Below are 18,835 nucleotides of genomic sequence, written 5' to 3' on the forward strand. Positions count from 1 at the left end.
TTTTTTTTAATTTAAAATTTCATATTTGACTCATTTTGTTTAGTGGATACACTTAGAATACATTGCTCATCCCCACGAGTATAAATAGTCATGCGGTCCTTTCGTATGTTTCGGCTAATCCTAAGAAACAATCTAGAATGCTATCTAAACTACAGTTTTGTCCTTAGGGTCTTTAGAATTTGTGCTGGTACCTGCTTGGGGTGTAAAATGTCGTTGTAGTTTTATTGTTCTGGTCCATAAATGCTTTTTTAATATTCAAACGTTATATATTTTAATACTTTTCACTAGATTTTTAATTTCAAGTACTATAAAGAATAGGTAGTTTTTCCCTGATCAGGGAACAGTTAGGAAGTAGACAACAGTTTCTTCTTGCTTGTTATTTGTCTAGTCTGAGAATCCACCATCATTACCATTTGATCTCTCTAAATTTGTGTTATTTTTTCTGGTTCCAATATGGAGTTTGTTTCAAAGGTGTCCGTCTTGGCTTTGGGTATTACTGCTCTGTTCATTGTAGACCCTGTTTTGGGTTATAGACATTGGAAAACGTCTAATGCTGAGAAAGTGAGCAATGGTGGAAGTGAAGATCTTGTAACTGACTTGCCTGGCCAGCCTCACGTAGACTTCCGGCACTATGCGGGCTATGTGACGGTGAATCAAACAAATGAAAGAGCTCTTTTTTACTGGTTTTATGAGGCTGCTTCTAACCCAGATGGCAAACCTTTGGTTCTGTGGCTTAATGGAGGTAAAGTACTACACGCACACACACACACACACACACACACACACACACACAAGTATATATATACATATGTATTGGATCAAAAAGTGATGAGATAGAGACTTCATCTTCTTTCATAAAAGCTGCTGTCTGCACAATTGCATAATTCCCTGTTCTAATGCCTTACTTTGGTTTTTTGTTGACCTTATTGGGAATGCTAATAGGATCAAGTTAAATTTGATTGAGTGTCTAGGTGGAAAAGATTTTTGATAACAACATGTTGTCAGGGGTCCTAAAAGCCAATTGGATGGAATGGGGAGAAATTTAGATCTCCATCATCTATTTCCTTTTGGGAACCATATACATATTCACTATTAATAAATGCTAACCTTTTGACTAGAATATTATGTGCATATATTTGATATAACGCTAAAGAGAAAAAAATAGCACTTTGCATCATATATATTCTCATGCTCTCTTATCTTTAGACAATTCGTGTTCCTCACACTACAAACATGTATACAAGCTACTTTATACTAAAAAATTGAATAAATTGGGTTCTACCCATAAGGGAAAACTGTGGATGTCATTCATTACAACTCACCCGAAGAATATATATTATATAATATGTCCGTATTCAAATGTTTTTCATTTTTTTTTTTTTTTTTTTTTGGGGAACGGATATGATATACTTTTTGTTTCAGGTCCTGGGTGCTCTTCTGTGGGATACGGAGCAACACAAGAGATAGGACCTTTCTTGGTTACAGATAGTGATGGAATTCAATTTAATTCCTTTTCATGGAATACAGGTATTGGATTCACTCAAATTTTAGATTTAATTTTCTCTGCAAACATAGATTATCACTAAATTATTATTTTTATTTTTCGTCCCTTATTGGATGCTTGCCGCCAATTATATAAATGCTTGCAGCGATTGTTTTGGGTTAGGTTGTGGAATATTTTGAATTTAATGTTAATGATGACGCAGAGGCCAACATGTTATTCCTGGAATCTCCAATTGGGGTTGGCTTTTCATACTCAAACACAAGTAGTGATTATGATAATATGGGGGATGACTTTACAGGTTTGTTAAGAATCATTGTGTTTTTTGCCTATTTAATTTCCAACAGATTGTTCGTCTGGTGGGAAATCAAATCAAGCATTGGTTTAGACATGTATGATTGTATTATTTATTAATTATTGATCTCACATTTGTATTTTGTGTTTAATTTGTTCTATTGGTAATTTTTTTCTTGTTTCAGCTAATGATGCTTACACTTTCCTGCACAACTGGTTCCTCAAGTTTCCATCATACAGAAATCGAACCTTCTACATTGCTGGGGAGAGCTATGCAGGTCTCTTATGTCTTGCCCAATTCCCCCTTTGTTTCAGTTTAATATATATATATATATATATATATTCCAATAGAAGAAGAAAAAAAAAATATATATATATATATATAAATTATATATACAAACATACAAACATACAAACATATTTAATCATTCTATGTATGTATTTGTCACAGGAAAATATGTCCCAGAGCTCGCTGAGCTAATCTATGACAATAACAAAGACCCATCCCTTCATATTGAACTCAAGGGTATTCTGGTATGTATCATAGATTCATAAAATTACTAATCTATATTAATTCATGCTTTATTTTTCTGTTCTTCAATTTGTTCGTAGTAATGATGAAACTTTTGTACAGCTAGGAAATCCAGAGACATCAGACGCAGAGGACTGGAGAGGGCTGGTGGATTATGCTTGGAGCCATGCTGTGATATCAGATGAAACTCACAAAGCAATCATAGAAAACTGTGATTTCAACAGCAATGATACATGGAGCAACAAAACATGTAATGAAGCTGTGGATGAAGTATTTGATCAGTACAAGGAGATTGACATTTACAGCCTTTACACCTCAGTTTGTCTTGGTGACTCCGCAAGCTCACCCGGTGGTTCACTTCAAGAAATGATGATGAAACGCTCATCCACAATGGTGAGAGATCGATTCGCAAAATTTTCTCTCTGATTGAATCATATGCTTGCAGCTTTTTTCCATGAATCAATATGCTAATATGGGGTTCATGGTTTATGATGAACAGATGCCAAGAATCATGGGTGGATATGATCCATGCCTTGATGGTTATGCAAAAACCTTTTATAACAGACCTGATGTGCAGAAAGCTCTCCATGTCAGTAATGGGATTCAGCTCAAGAACTGGAGCATATGCAAGTAAATACATATTCTTCTTCATTCCATGAAAAAGAACATAATTTGATATTTCTCATGGATTTTTTGTACAATGATATATATATATATATATATATATGGTTTATGCTATTTGTTGCAGTAATACAATGTTTGAACACTGGTCCTACTCAAAGTCCTCTGTCCTACCCATTTACAAGAAACTTATTGCAGGAGGACTCAGAATATGGGTTTACAGGTGCTAAGTATACATACTTGACCTTCCCTATCCCAGCTATTCCAAGCATCATCAAATTCTGAATATACAATTGAAAAATTGGTAAATTTAACCTTAATTTGTAAAATGGAACAGTGGAGACACAGATGGAAGAGTACCTGTTTTGTCTACAAGATACAGCTTAAAAACTCTTGGATTGCCAATCACCAAGCCATGGAGGCCTTGGTACCACCAGCAGCAGGTAATCATTGCCAATCACAATGATAACTATTCAGAAATAGATTACACCCAAGAATTTGAATGCGCGAAATAGATTAAACCCAATAAGGTCTCCTAATTATTTTTCTGAAATTTTTGAATATTGCTCTGAATCTGATTGAAATATTCAGGTCAGTGGTTGGGTTCAAGAGTACAAAGGGCTTACATTTGCAACGTTTAGAGGCGCTGGGCATGCTGTGCCCTGCTTCAAACCTGAGAATTCACTTGCATTCTTTGCTGCCTTTCTACAAGGATCGCCTCCTCCTTCCAAACGTTAAAGTGGATATAGTTATATGCTACAATGATGTATGGAGAATGCTTTAAGAGCACTCTTAAAAGATTTTGCTTCTAGTGTTAGTGCTTGTCAATATAGCTGAAAAATGCCAAAAATGAAAATAAGAAAATGGTGGGGGGTGTGCAACTCTTCACAGAGGATGATCTTTCTTTCCTTGTGTGGAAAACAATTCTTTGTAGTGATTATAAACATATATAGTACAAATACATGGAAAAAGTTAGTTACAGTACTACTTTTGAAACCGGAATAAGGGATGCTTTATAAAATAGGAATATTACATAAATGCTGGTAGGTTACAATTTAATTTTTTTATTTTAAAAATTACAACTAATATCTTTAAAATAATGGATAATATTTATTTTAATTAAAGAATGTGAATAAAATAATAAAAGGAATGTATAATAATTTTTTAGAATTTAAATAAAGGTTGATGATATTTTTTAAATTAGAAAAATTAAATTGTGTATTTAAATCAAACTTCGAGACAGATAGATGAAATTACACTTACAAAATGCAAAAATTCAATAACAGTGCAATCCAACACCGATATTGCAATGCAATACTTATAATGAATCAATCCAATACAAGAAAAATAATACAGCATACTAGCCCCAGATTCCACTTTTATTTTATTTTATTTTTTGGGTTGGTGGGACCATAACTCATGAAAAGTCAAATTACTTTTATCAAACCACTTACATCATAAAAAGCTGGTATTAAGGATCTATTATTCAACTTCATAATTAATTAGGCAAACCAGTATATTGTCTTCCATCAGCTGAATTTTATTAGTGGTGAATAATATATTTAATCTAAATGAAGCCAAAGCTGAACTTTGGTGGGGATATTGCCATATTCCAAAACCCATTTCTTGAAGCATTATTAATCCCAGAAAGCTGACGTGGAACTGATGTAATCCTGACATAGTTATATTTCAAGAAAGGACCACCAAAATGACAGTTGATAGTGGGACAACATTTCTTTGTAGGTTGTGAAGGAAGAGACAGTGGTTTGTAGATCGCTTTGTTGATGTCTTCAATCATTTCTGTGTTGGAATCGAAGCGATTGGAGGAGTGGAAAAACATCTGAAATGTTTTCAAACAAGAGAGATGAAACTGCCTGCATGCTTTGGGAAGATCGTTAAAGCCATCCATTAGAACTTGCTCAATAAACTCCATCTTTTTCTTCTCTACTATCTCTTTTACGTATTCAATTGTCCCTTCCATGTCCGCCTCTGGGTTGTTTTGCAGGCATAGTAGAATGGAGTTTATCTTTCCTTCACATTTTTCCTTCTGTGGGTAATATAATTATCCCATTTAAAATGAAATATATATATATATATATAAGTACAGATTTAAGGAAATTCAAAAATAATAATTATTATAAGTTAAGCAATAATATATACACATATGCATAAATTCATTACCTGATAACTTTGCATGTCGTTCAATAAACGAGCAATGACCATGAGCAGTTTCGTTATGTTTTCATATTGGAATGGGCGGAGTTTGGATTCTGGCAAGCTTGGAGTCAAGAAACATGAAGGTGGCAGGACAATGGTGTGGGCCGCAATGGAGATCATCCCCGTTTGAAGATATTCATCTATTGATGGTATGTACTCACTCCTACTCCAGTTAGACTCCGTCATCCATGAATCAAATGTTTCATACCACTGTACATTATACCATAAAAAGATATTTAAGAAGATATATATATATATATATATATATGTATGTATATATACACTAATAAACAATAATACTGCAGGCACCATCGACTCATTTATTAATTTTTTATTTTCATAGTTTAATTATGGTTTGCTTGTTTATATAGTAGAGTTATATTTAGTTTGTTGCTCATCCATGCATATATTGTCACATAAACCACATGAATTGGTATCCAAAATGTGTACTATTTTATCATAGCAAAAATTTAACCATGTAAGTTAATAGTGTTAAAAAGGGTTAATACAATATCTCTCAGATTGTTTGTGATATCACTTCCATGTTGTTTGTAGTACTTCATTGACATTTCTTGCACAATATTATCAAGGGCATTGAAGATCTTTTTGCTAAGGCCACTCAAGCGCTTGTCATCCCATCTGCCAAACGAAGTTGAGAGGAAATGTAAAGTAGTACTATTCCATATACAATTGAAAATTATTCTTATTATTATTATTTTTTAAAATTTGTATGATGAAATATTTATAAGTAGTACCTACCTTTGTACTGCTTCAGTGAGACAATTTAAGTCGCTAAGAGAGCCTTTCATGTCAAAGAAATCATCAGCAACTGTAACTATTATGGCACTCTTAGCCACCATCTTACGTACATCGGAATCATAAGGAAGAGACGTGCAAGCGGCGGCGGCGGCGAAATAACAGTAGGTAGTTTTCTCTCTTCCAAATCCCATATGGGTAAGTCCCAAGTCCTTTGACCATCTGGCTCCAACAAAGCAACCCAAGAGAATCATCAAACTACACACCTAATTCTTTGTGCGAGATTACCTTGAGCTACATGTTATTTTTCTATCAGTACACTATGATAAATAAAACTATAAGGACTTCTTTTATCAATAATTGCAGTTGAAAACTGTGTCAATGGATTAAATGCCGGCAAAATCAATTTTATATGAATTCAAATATGGTACTAATGCATTTTTATACCACAATTCTTAAAACAATTCAAGAATTGAGGTTTTGATCAGTTTAGAATTCTTATATAAAAATATGATGCAGAATTTTAAATACCTTCTCAATTCTTCAAGTTCATCCTTGTAAATTGATTGCTTAAACTCATAGTTTTGCATAGCAAGATGAATTAGTTTGTCATTATAATGGCTTGACAACCTGCGTGAACATTCCTAAAATGATCAGTTGATGTTGAGAAATTTCTATGATTATGAATTTGCAAGAAACTATCTTCTATATTATAATAAGAGATATGGCAACATACTAAATGTTAAAAGTTGTACTTTTCACATTATTTATTGGGATGAGATCTATAGGATTTGCCACCTTAAAATCTTTCATTATGATTTAAGATATATAGATCAATATACCTCTGAAAGAACACCTTTCCCTTCCATAGGGCGTTGTTTTCATTCGCTTCAATCCATAACCTATGATCTAGGTGATCCAGTCGAGCCATCCATGGTAGACTCAGCTCATGCTCAATCTAATATTACAATTCATGTAGTTATCAACAGTCAGAAATGATCACTAGAATGACGCCAAAAATATTGATGACAATATGCTATTTTATTTTATTTTTTAAATTGTTTAACCAATGCAACTAAATTGATTGATAGAATGTTTTAATAGATTTGGATCTTCTATCATCCTTTTCCTTTCCATCCCTATTAATCATTACTGTTATACCACCTCATTCTTTGATTGAAAGAAATTAAAAAAAAGGGTAAAATAAAAGAATTGCTTTTATAATTATATGTGATTTTATTACTGCTCAGAGGAAAATAAGGATAAAAATCTGCATCATGTTGCAATAACCTACAGCCAATTAAAAAGTTAGGTGATAAACAATTTAATTATATTTCTGCCTTCCATGACCTAGCATCAGTTGGTTGAACATATTGAAATTCCCTAACACCAAATGAACATAATTAAAACCAGTTTTAAGGAGTACACAGCTACATATGGTTTAGAGAGATCAAAAGACTAAAGGATCATATTAACGTGGACACGAAATAAACATAAATTACGAAAGGTACTGCTTTAGTTTAGGCAATTTACCATTATTTGAGGAAGTAATGATGCTGATTTTAAATAAAATAAGGATAAACATTCCACAACATATATATTATGAAGTGTAAAATTTTGAATATACATCTCAAAATATGTTGTGAGACATATAATTTACTTTATTAAAAGTTAAGATATTTTTAATATGAAAAAGATTGTATTATTTTATATTATATTACATATATATAAACTCAAGTCATTTAATTTCAAATAAAATTTATCTTATTTTATTAAATTAAAATCCACTTTTGATGATATTAAATTCTATCAACGAATCAAATATTATTTTTTAAAAAAGAATCCAACATATATATTAAATTGAATAAAAAAATTATTCTAAATTTGGTAATCTAGTATATTAAGGATTCCATCAATAAAGACTTTTCAAATTAAGTTAGTACTTTTGGAGAAATCTTTATGGTGTCTGACGTTTATGCTATTTTTTTCATTTTAATATTGGGTTTACAATATGTTGCCAATACTCAAAATCAGTGAGTTTACCAGTTTACGAAATGAATTTTGATCAGCTGCTCCTGTTAAAATGGATTTTTCAAGTAGATTCCTTGAAAAAGATCTTGATTCTTGAAGTTCATATTCTCCAGAAAACATAAGGTCTGTTGCTCTATAAATGTTAAGCATTACACTGCAGAAGAATTCAAGGTTGTTTTGCACTAAAGCTTTAATTTTCTCATCACATATGGACCAACGCATGCTCCCTGCACATCAAAAAGCGTGAAAAGCTTTGTTAAAACTAAACCAAAAAACATAAAAAAAAAAAAAATAAATAAAAAAAAGAGAAAAAAAAGGAAGTAATTAAAAAACTTGTAAAGGAAAAGTGGTACGTTTTGTCTGGTTTGTATAACCTTAACAAAGTTATTTAGATGATTTATATATATATATATATATATAGTTAAAAGTTTGTCGCTGCTTTTCCCCAAAAGCTAAGCTAGGTATTGGGAGGAGTCTGCACTGAACTGACAGTGTTAATGGCTAGTCCGTTGGACTCAGAAATTTTTTTTCTAGGGTATAAGGGATCAAAACAATATTTCCTGGAATACCATTTAAAGTGACACAATTATTTTTTAATTCATGGAGCAAAAATATAAACGTATACAAAAAAAAAAAGAAAAAGAAAAATGCTGCATATTTTTTGCTATATAGAGTATTAATGTTCACCCAAAAAATTATAATATTTACTAAATTTTATTAAAAAAATAAACATGTTGTTTGAGACAAAATAAAATTTTGGTTTTGTTAGGATTTAAACGACTAAATTAAGCAATTGAAATATAGAAAAAAAAATTGTGAAAGTATTATAAATAAAATGGTGAAAAAAATTGTGAAAAAAAAATTAAAATAAAATTAAAAGAATGATATTATAAATATTTATACTTGTACTTACATAAATATCATATTGAAAGTATTAGTTAAATAAGAATAAATGTATTATAAATAATAATCAATTATATTAAAAACAAATATAGATAAGTGAGAAAAAATGGATTAAAACCAAAAAAAAATATATGTAAAAGAAAATGAAAAATTATTAAAAAAGAGTAAATGGATTAAAAAAAAAAAAAAAAAGAAAAAAAAAAAGTATTGAAAGAGTAAATGGATAAGACAAGCGCATGCGCCTGTGGGCCGTGGTCGTGGGAGTGGAATGATACAAAAAAGAGAATATGGGGAGAAAGGGAGGGGGTCAAAATAATAATTCAGTGGGGTAAACTAACAAATTGGGGAAAAAAACAAAAAAAAAAAAAAAAGCAAGATAATTTGAGGGAATTTAAGGTGCAAAGTAATTTAAGCGAGGCCGCACCCAGGGCCACGTGGAGACGGTGTGGTCGCATCAGCTTAAGCACTGGGGAAGAACGATAATTCAAAATGTATCAACCACAATAATTAGTACATGAATCATCATGTATTCTATTGTAACTTGGGAGACATATAGTTAAGAGAGAACAAAAATAAATAAATTTATATAAGGAGAAGAAAAGTCGATTCAAAAGCAGTATATGATTATGATGAAGATCCGTACATGGCAATACGTTATACCCATGCATCCTTAGGAGTCGAAAAGCTAAAGAGTCTTTCAACAGCTGAGCTGATACTAAATTGCTGGGCTTTGCCCATGATTCGTGATTCTTGTAATTCCTGAAACCGTAAAGGACATTCGACATATTATTACTAGAAAAGAAAACAAAGGGATATGAGATATAAATTTATATGGATCAATATACTTGTAAACTTGTTCAAGAACTCGTTCGGTCTCGGTCACGAAATACTCAGCCAACCCCAGCCTATGGAGATGGTTGATAACACAAAGCTTTATAAGCTCTTCATCCATGGGATACATAGTTGGAACTGCATACATCAGAAGTAATATATATATATATATAGAGAGAGAGAGAGAGAAGACATAAATCAGGGATGGACATTCGCAATTTATTCTATAAGACATAATCGAAAATAAAGAATTGAATTTTTTTTTTTTTTTTTTTTTCCTTTCTTACCACCGTTGGGACATCTTTGAACTAGAGATTGTAAATAACTCAAGCAGTGTTTATTTCCTGTGGCCATGAATGCAAAAGATGTAGCAGACGGAGAATGGAACAGCGAACCATCACCGCTCAAGTTCTTGGTTATATCTTCTTCATCAATTTCATATTCAGAAGGCAACGCTTCAAGAAATGATAGTAATGGAGGATAATTGTAGTCGTCAACAGCTTGCTCCCTGTATGCAAATTATTTAAAGATATGTATGTGTATATATATATATATATATATATATATTTATATACATTCTCAGGTGGCCCTGATAAATGTATCAAATTAAGGTCATGGAGAATAGAGCAGGAAAGAAAAAGAAAGAGAAAAAATTATTACGTATCGAGGATTCGTTGTCTCTGGCAGAATATATCTGCGATAGCAATTTCTTCTAATTCGATCTTCAACCCAACCTTTTTGCTAAGTTCAAACATTGCTGGCAAAACAATTGCTAGTGTACGTGGACAATTGTCTTTTATTTCACTGAGGAATTTCTCTGAATTTGAATGGACAAAATCCATTCCTGCAATTAAAAAGGATTAAAAAGAATTAGGAAGTAATCCAAGTATTCAGGAACTCATCTAGTCAGGTTAATACACCACAAAGGAAATATTACCCAAAAAAAAAAAAAAAAAAAAAAAAGAGGAAGGAAAAGGACATAAATTTCGCAGTTGTTAGAATATATTGTATTTTTATTAATTATTAATTAATTTGGTAGGAAAAATCTTATCAATTTCATTATTGATCAACAGCAGCTATATGTTGTAGAACAAAACAGTAACCAACCAGAGTCACAATTTTTAGTACATGTTGTCAGTCGGCAATTATTATTAAAGCAAACACTGCACAAATAATAAAATTATTCAAAATTTTCAAAGCGAAAATTGTTAATTTAAAATTAAACTCTCAAGTACCATGGAGTTGGGTAGTAGATGAGTGCAAGGAATATATATATATATATATATATATATATATATATATATATATTTGTTTTTTTCTAGCAAAAAGAAACTGATGTAATCAACACAGGTTCTATTTTTCCTGTCAAAAGTAATTAAATGCACTTAAATATTTGAGCTATATATTTTGCTACCATGCATCAATACCCATGTTATAATAGGGACGGGTGTCTGGTCAAATATAATACAGAGGTAAGTACATGCAAAAAGTCAGAGGATGCATCACTTATGGTAGATTGGAATTTTTTTTCTTTCGAAACACCATATTATTTAGTAACACCGATTGATTATTTTTTCAACTTAATGGTTTGGACAAGTATAAAGATACACAAAATTTTAATTTTTTTTTTCTTGCGTTGTAGTCAACCTAATAGAGTATTTACTAAATCAACGGTAAATTTGTTTTATTTTTCTTTAAATTTGATTTTTAAATTGATTTTCAATGCCTTTAGATGCATAATAGATTAATTGTAAATCTATAAAAGTAAAAATAAACACAATAGATGCAAATTAATAAAATATAAATTTTAGTTGTGTTACTAATTTAAACATCTAAAGTAATTGAAAACTTAAAAACATTAACAAAAGAAATGGCCGTGCGAGAAAAATGTAAAACCAAATGGCCTGTGAGGGCTAAAATGAGAGGGCAGGGGGGCATATTAATTTAAGAATGGGATAAAAATATAAATAACCAAAAAAGTACTAAAAAAGTTAAAAGAAAAAAACAAAAAAAAAAAAAAAAAGGAAAAGAAAAGGATGGGGGCATGTGCTCCTGGTCCAATGTGGATCCCGCCCATGCATCCACGTACTCCATAAAAATTATATGTAATTAGATGTGCACTTTTATAACAATGTGGATGCCTTGAGGCTTATTATGGTAGGCCTAATTGATCTGTATATGTTTTACCTTTATCTATCATTTCGCTGCCAACATCCCACTTTTTGAGTGCAATAATGCAAGCAAGAGTTGCTATCAGGCACTCAATAGAGGGCATTCCATGACTGTCACACTCTCCCCAAAACCCTTGTTGTTTCTGATTGTTGAGCACCCAATTCAAACAATTCTGGAACATGGGTTTCATATTTTGGTGGTGGGAATCTGGAATAATGGCTAACCATGCTGTGTCATAAGCTGAAGGGGAAACAAACTGGTATGGATCGATGTTTTCAGAGAACATCATCTCCTTTATGGTTTTCACTTGAGTTTCAACAGAGGAAATAGCTGCAGATTGCATATTGTAATAAGCAAAAGAGTTTTGGAACTCCTATATGTTTGCCTATATTCACAATATATGAATTGCTTGGAGGAAGGGCCTACTAAGAAGAAAATTTGGCTAGCTATTTATAGAAGTTTGTACAACTTTATTATTATTATTTTTTTATTTAGTTTTTTGGTCCTATCAAAGACATGCATCTGAGCAGGCATTTGTGTGTAGTTTCACACCTATGAGAACGTGAATGTCGTGATACCTTCTTTATTTTATTTTATTTTATTTTGTTGGATAATGAATGTCGTGGTGTTGGGTCCATTACAAGGACACAAAAAATATATATGATCTTTAATTTATACCAATTTTCCAAATGTAAATCTATAAATGAAAATATATAAACTTTAAGTAATTAATAAATAAATTAGGATCATAATTTAAAATGTCATAATTTTTTGTGAGATTTTTATTTTTTAAATATATCGAAAGAAGATTTAGCAAGTGTAAATAGGTATAATTTTCATAATATTCAGTGAAATTTTTTATATTTTTTAATAATTTTCATGGAAGTTTCCATCATAATATCTATATCAAATTCTTAACAATTTGGTTAAAAAATTCATAATTTTCATATAAATTTTCCAAATTTCTATTAAATTTTTATAAAAATTTTGAAAATATCATTTTTTTGGGGTTAAATTTTTTATTAAAAATATTTACAAATATTATTGATGTTTAGTAAAACTTGCCAAATGAATATCATTGATTTTTTTTTTTAATCTTTGAATTATCTTCCAACAATTAAATGAATAAAAATAAAATAATTCGTATTTAACAGATAATGTTTAAAATTATATTAGATAAATCTATCTATCATATTCTTAGAGAAAATTAGTATCAGAAGTTATAAGTTTACCTATCTATTATTATTTTTCTTACATTTATAAATTTAGTGTTTGTATAAATTAATATTATAAAGTAGATAAAAATTAGAACGTTGATAAAAATTGAAAGATATGTAGAAAAAATATTTTTCATGAATCAATGTTCAAAATTTCAACTATTTGATAAATGCAAACTTAACACTCAAATATTTATATCGATGGTATATTAATAACTATATGTAAAATTATTAAAAATGATATATTTTTTAATAATTACTTCTTATATTTACATTTTAAAATGAGAATGGGTAAGATACATATAATTATCAACCACCCAATTATTCTTTATTATATTGAAATGATAATTATAATAATTGTTCTATATATCTTAATTAATAAATAATTTTCTTAAATATGTATTTTTGTTACATTTTTATTAATAATAGTATATTTTTAACTATTACCGCTTATTATAAATTAACTGATATTCTTAAATATGTATTTTTGTTACATTTTTATTAATAATAGTATATTTTTAACTATTACCGTTTATTACAAATTAACTGATTGAGAAAAATATAATATTTTTTTCAATATTTTTACAATTTTAATAGTAAAATTAATAATTAATTAATTAAATAAGTTAGTTTTAAAGTTTTAATAAAAATTTCTATTTTCAAATAAATTTCATCAATTTTTATCATTTTTATGAGTTTTATCCATATTTGATAATTTTTAATATTTTTTTGTATATTTCCATATTTTAAACACTTAATATTTCTATAGATATTGAAATTTTAAACTTTATTTGGAATAATAATGGGAAAATAGAACAAAAAAGTAATATTTATTTATTTGCTAAAGAACATATAAAAATAAATAAATTAAAATCGAGTATATATCTAATGAGGGATGTAACCAAGAATCAATGATAGGGGTGGCTTATGTAAATTTTTTTTTATCAAATTTGGATGAGACAGAGAAAATTTTATGGTCGAAAATTAACACTTAACTAGCAGGGATCATCGATCTTGCCTCTAGATATACATATAATAATTATAATACATTAATCATTACTCTCTCTCTCTCTCTCTATATATATATATATGAAAAAAAAAAAATATATATATATATATATATATATGCAATTCAAATGCAATAATACATTATTTAATTTATTAATCAATAGTAACTTAGGATTCTTCAAACTTTGTTATATTCTAAAAATTATTTTTTATAAAAATATCCATGGAATAAAACACAATTTATAACAGATATTTAGTGACTTCAAATCAATAACTAAATTAAATTAATCTTTCAATTTATTATAACTAATAAACCTTAAATAAGAATAATAAAATCGAAAAAATAATTAACATGAATGCTAAAAAAAAATCATTTTTCAATCATTCAACTTAAAACTACCAATTTTAATTTAAAAGAAAAAATTGATAAGGGTTTATAATCTCCATTCCAGCTTCTTCTTCTTCGTCTTTTTTTTATTTTTTTTATTTTTTTATTATTTTTTAAGTAATTTAGATGGTTTTTTCGTCACCCTTTTCTTTTTCTTCATCTTCATTTTCATCTTATTCCTCTTTTTCTACTTCTTTATTTCTCTCTTTTCTTAGTAGAACTTTATTGAAACTTATATTAAAAAAAAAAAAAAAATTGGGGCTGGGTGGGCTTGAGCCCACACTAGCCACTATATGTACATAGCTCTGTCACTGTATCCAATATGCATAGCCAACGTTTATCAGTATGTGTTCGCTATGCCATCAGGGTCGTTGGTCGCATTAATTGGGCTTCGGGACACATGAAAATGATCAGGGGCAATGAATCATCAGAAATTTCCTTCTATTTTCCCCTCTGCGTTTTCCTTCTTTTGTTTTTTTGTTTTTTTTTTTGGTCTACATTTTTCTTCATCACTCTTCACCACTTGCATCTTCGTTTGATTAATAGCAATCTGGTGACCAAGTCAATGCATAGATTCCAAAATATTGCGTAATGTGTGCGAACGTCAATTTCAATTGAACTGGGATTCTATGCTGTCCATAACTCCAATTACTTTATTAGGTTCTCATTTTGCGGCTGGGGACAGGACTTGGAAACTCCTATGATATCTCCATTTTTTTGTTTTTTTTTGTTTTTTATGAATAGTAATCATTTTAAGATCACAATCTGTTTCGCATTAAATTAGGGAATGAATTGTTGCCATCCCAACTACCACTTGGGAGAAAATCTTGTGTGAAACCATGGTTTCGGCACCGCAATTTATTAATGTTCCGTTTTAAAAAATGTGTCATCATCAAGTATTAAACATTCTAAAGAAAATTTTTACACGCCTTTTCTTTTTCCTTTTTCCTCTCCTTCTATCCATTTTTTCCATGGAAGACTTTGAAATCTTATTCTAGTTTTCTATAATTTTTTCAAATATTCTTTTTGATGGATAGCGTATTCATTACAATATATATTATTTTTATAATATATCCAAAATAATAAAAGATATATGATTGCATTTTTAAAAAGATGCTATGACAACTTATGCTATAAAATATTTTATATTTTTAAAATGTTATACTAAATACTATAAATAACTATTTAATAGTATTTGTCTTATACTGTTATATGATTGAAAACAGTTACAAATATCATATTATACCATTATACCATTTGATATGCTATATTAAATATATTTTATTGCATTTGAAAATGCTATTTTAAGTAGATTTTATAGTATTTAAAAATGCAATGTCACAATAACAAAAAAATAAATATATGACACTTTAAAATATTACTAAAGTTGTACTATAACGATATTTAATTAACTAGTGATAATAATTGCAAATACTAGTGTAACTAAAAATTATAGTGACAATTCAAAATATTACTAAAAAGACAAATAATGACATGTATAAAGGTCATTAAAAATCATTAGATTAATACAATTAATCGACTAATTATATTTGAAAATGTCTTAAAAAATTATTAACAACATTATAAAATCTCATTGAATTTTAAATGTTAATTTTATTATAAAAACTTACAAATGCCAAAAAATAAGATTTAGAGTCATTTTCAAAATGTTATTGAAAAGTATAATAATAATAATAATAATAATGATTTAAATCAATTTTATGTATTTTTAATGAAATTAATTAATAAAAATAATGTCATTTATCTATATGAGATTTCAAATTTTAATTTTAATAATATTTTTATTACTTTTTATAAATTTAATTTATAGCACTACATTTTTTTATTAGTAAAAATGATCTTAAATTTAAAGTTGGTAATAGTGAAAGCAATAACCATAAAGTAATATATTCAAAAATAAATAATAAAAATTTAAAATTATTTTTTTAATAGAACGTCATCAACCATGCAAAAGATAAATAAATGTACATATGATAATCAAAATTATCTAAATATAAGAGAGAATAACACAATCAAGTTTCTTTCCTATATATGCAACAATTACAAAAAGGATCTTCCAGATACCCAAATGATAGCAACTATTTCAAAAAAGTAATTCCCATTAATGATTTCAACTTTTATTGTTCTTATACAAAATCTGCAAGTAACCAAAAAAAAAAAATAAAAAAAAAATTCTCCATATCAGATAGTCTAAACACATCAAACTGAGCCAATAAAATAACACCAGAAATTAAAGCAAAAAAAAAATAATAATAATAAATAAATAAAATAAATAAAATTGATTAAATTAAAATTTTACCTAAATGTAATTCAAATTAAATATATCTATATGAAACTTAAATTATGAATAAGAAAATTATAAAACTAACAAAAAAATAAAAAATTCTACTAAACTTTTCAAAAAATTAAACTTACAAAAAATTGTTTAAAAGGTGGTAATCTTGCTACCTTGTGCAAGCCAAAGTTCACCAAACTTTGCACCCTATTTCTTTTTTTACAAGAAATATTTTATTAAATGTCTTAAAGCAATACTTATGTCTATGTTTTATGTTCCTTTTAATATCTTTTGAATGCTTAAGTTTTGTTGTATTTAAGTTAGGAATTGTCTCTTCGTTGGGTATTGATTTTGTTTTGCAAAATGGCTGTGTTGAAAATTGTGTTTCCAGCAACATAGGTCTATTGACATAGGTCTATTGTTGGGGTTGGAATATTATGAGTTTTTAGAAATAGATTATGGTTTTTAGATATGTTGTAATACACATGTAAAAAAAAAAAATATAACAAAAAGAATGATTAAAAAAGGATTTGGAAAGCCCAAGATATGCAGGTTGCAAGTTGGCATAACTGCTGAGATTTTCAGCAGTTATGGCCCACAGGTTTGAGATGAATTGGAGGGCTTACCCAATTCTTTTGGACTTGGTCTTCTCTAGATTTCATCCTTAACATTTCAACATACCACATGTCAAAATTCAAGCAATTTAGATGAAGATATCTCAGCCTTCCATCAAGTAAAAGTAGCATTACCCTATTTGGTGGAGACAGTCTTTTGAAGTTCAAAATCTCACCAACCTTTACCATATTCGTGCACTCACATATGAGCTGGTATTTGAATGTTTTGTAGGTGGAAAATGTGTAATTTTTGAATTTTAAAGACTTCCATTTGGTTTCACACACACTTCATATGTGTGAGACAAGTTTTGTATCTATATTATGCAACAAGTGAATGAAATGAAATAGTTGAATTGTGTTGTCTAGTTTGTGTGGCCTACTTTAGCATCTTCTCTTCTTCTTCATCTTCTTTTTATTTCTTCCAAACAAAAATCCTAACAAACCTCAATATCACTATACCAAAAACAAATACAAAAATCACCAAAACACCAAACCAAAAACCAGATTAAAGGTTGTGCACAAGACTAACACCTTATATACAATACTCTTGGCCAAGTGAACCCAAAACCACACCAAACTTGGATATATTACACTGCACACCCTCAAATTTTCTCTTAATTATAACAAGATACCTTCATGAAGTTATAAAAATATAAACACTAGGGTATTCGATTGTAATAAAAGAAAACCTCGAGGAAGTGCAGTGTAATATATCCCACCAAACTCCAACATGGTATCAGAGATTTGTTTGAACCATTGAGGGACCTTGTGAGCTTTCTTTCTAGCCTATTTTCTTGTGATAGAATGCCCCATTTCATTTTTTTCATTTTTGGTTTGAAGTGGTATAAAAATCTAGCTAGAAAACTCACCAAAAAAAAAAAAAAAAAAATCCAACCTAAGAGTTGCTTTCTTCAAAATCCGGTTTTGTGTCATGGCTTTTCAAAGTTTTGCACCATCTACTCCACCAAATTTAAAGGCCAAAACTACTCCATTTGGAGCATAAAGATGAAAGCCTACCTACAAGCCTTTGGTCTTTGGGATGTGATGGAAGAAGGTTATGAAGTTGAGCAGTTGAAAGCAAATGCCACATAAGCAAAAAGACTTGCACATGAGATCGAGATAGCTAAAGGATTCAAAGCCTTGACAACCCTTCATTCTTCAGTGAGTGACTCCATCTTCACTAGAATCATGTCTTATACAAGTGCTAGAGAAGTATGGTTGAAGTTGCAAGAAGAATTTCAAGGAAACACTAGAACTAGACAAATGCAAGTTTTAAACTTACAAAAAGAGTTTAAAACAATTAGAATGAAAGAAAATGAGTTGGTTAAGGACTTCACTGAAAGAAAATGAGTTGGTTAAGGACTTCACCGATAGACTACTAAAGGTTGTGAACAAAATTAGAGTACTTAGAGAACCATTGATCGACCAAAGAGTTGTAGAGAAGGTATTGGTGA

General features: G+C 29.3%; 2 protein-coding genes across 2 annotated transcripts; one reads left to right on the forward strand and one right to left on the reverse strand.

Moving 5' to 3' along the window:
• On the forward strand, nt 1–3,852 carry LOC107409867 (serine carboxypeptidase-like 31). Its single transcript, XM_048472458.2, has 10 exons — nt 1–742; nt 1,423–1,527; nt 1,707–1,802; nt 1,981–2,073; nt 2,247–2,329; nt 2,430–2,720; nt 2,827–2,957; nt 3,076–3,171; nt 3,286–3,391; nt 3,540–3,852. The coding sequence occupies exons 1-10, from the start codon at nt 454–456 to the stop codon at nt 3,684–3,686; spliced, it is 1,437 nt and encodes a 478-aa protein (XP_048328415.1). The 5' UTR covers nt 1–453; the 3' UTR covers nt 3,687–3,852.
• A 398-nt stretch (nt 3,853–4,250) lies between these two features.
• LOC107408663 ((E,E)-geranyllinalool synthase) lies at nt 4,251–12,287 on the reverse strand. The gene is made up of 12 exons (XM_048465295.2): nt 11,874–12,287; nt 10,347–10,530; nt 9,974–10,194; nt 9,701–9,824; nt 9,499–9,614; nt 7,965–8,179; nt 6,764–6,879; nt 6,453–6,551; nt 5,925–6,143; nt 5,675–5,804; nt 5,130–5,375; nt 4,251–4,995 (listed from the first exon to the last, which is right to left on the reverse strand). Exons 1-12 carry the CDS (start codon nt 12,199–12,201, stop codon nt 4,516–4,518), a joined length of 2,478 nt encoding a protein of 825 aa, XP_048321252.1. The 5' UTR covers nt 12,202–12,287; the 3' UTR covers nt 4,251–4,515.
• Between the last annotated feature and the right edge of the window lie 6,548 nt (nt 12,288–18,835).

Source organism: Ziziphus jujuba, chromosome 1 (genome assembly GCF_031755915.1).
Source record: "Ziziphus jujuba cultivar Dongzao chromosome 1, ASM3175591v1".
Classification (NCBI taxonomy): Eukaryota; Viridiplantae; Streptophyta; class Magnoliopsida; order Rosales; family Rhamnaceae; genus Ziziphus; species Ziziphus jujuba.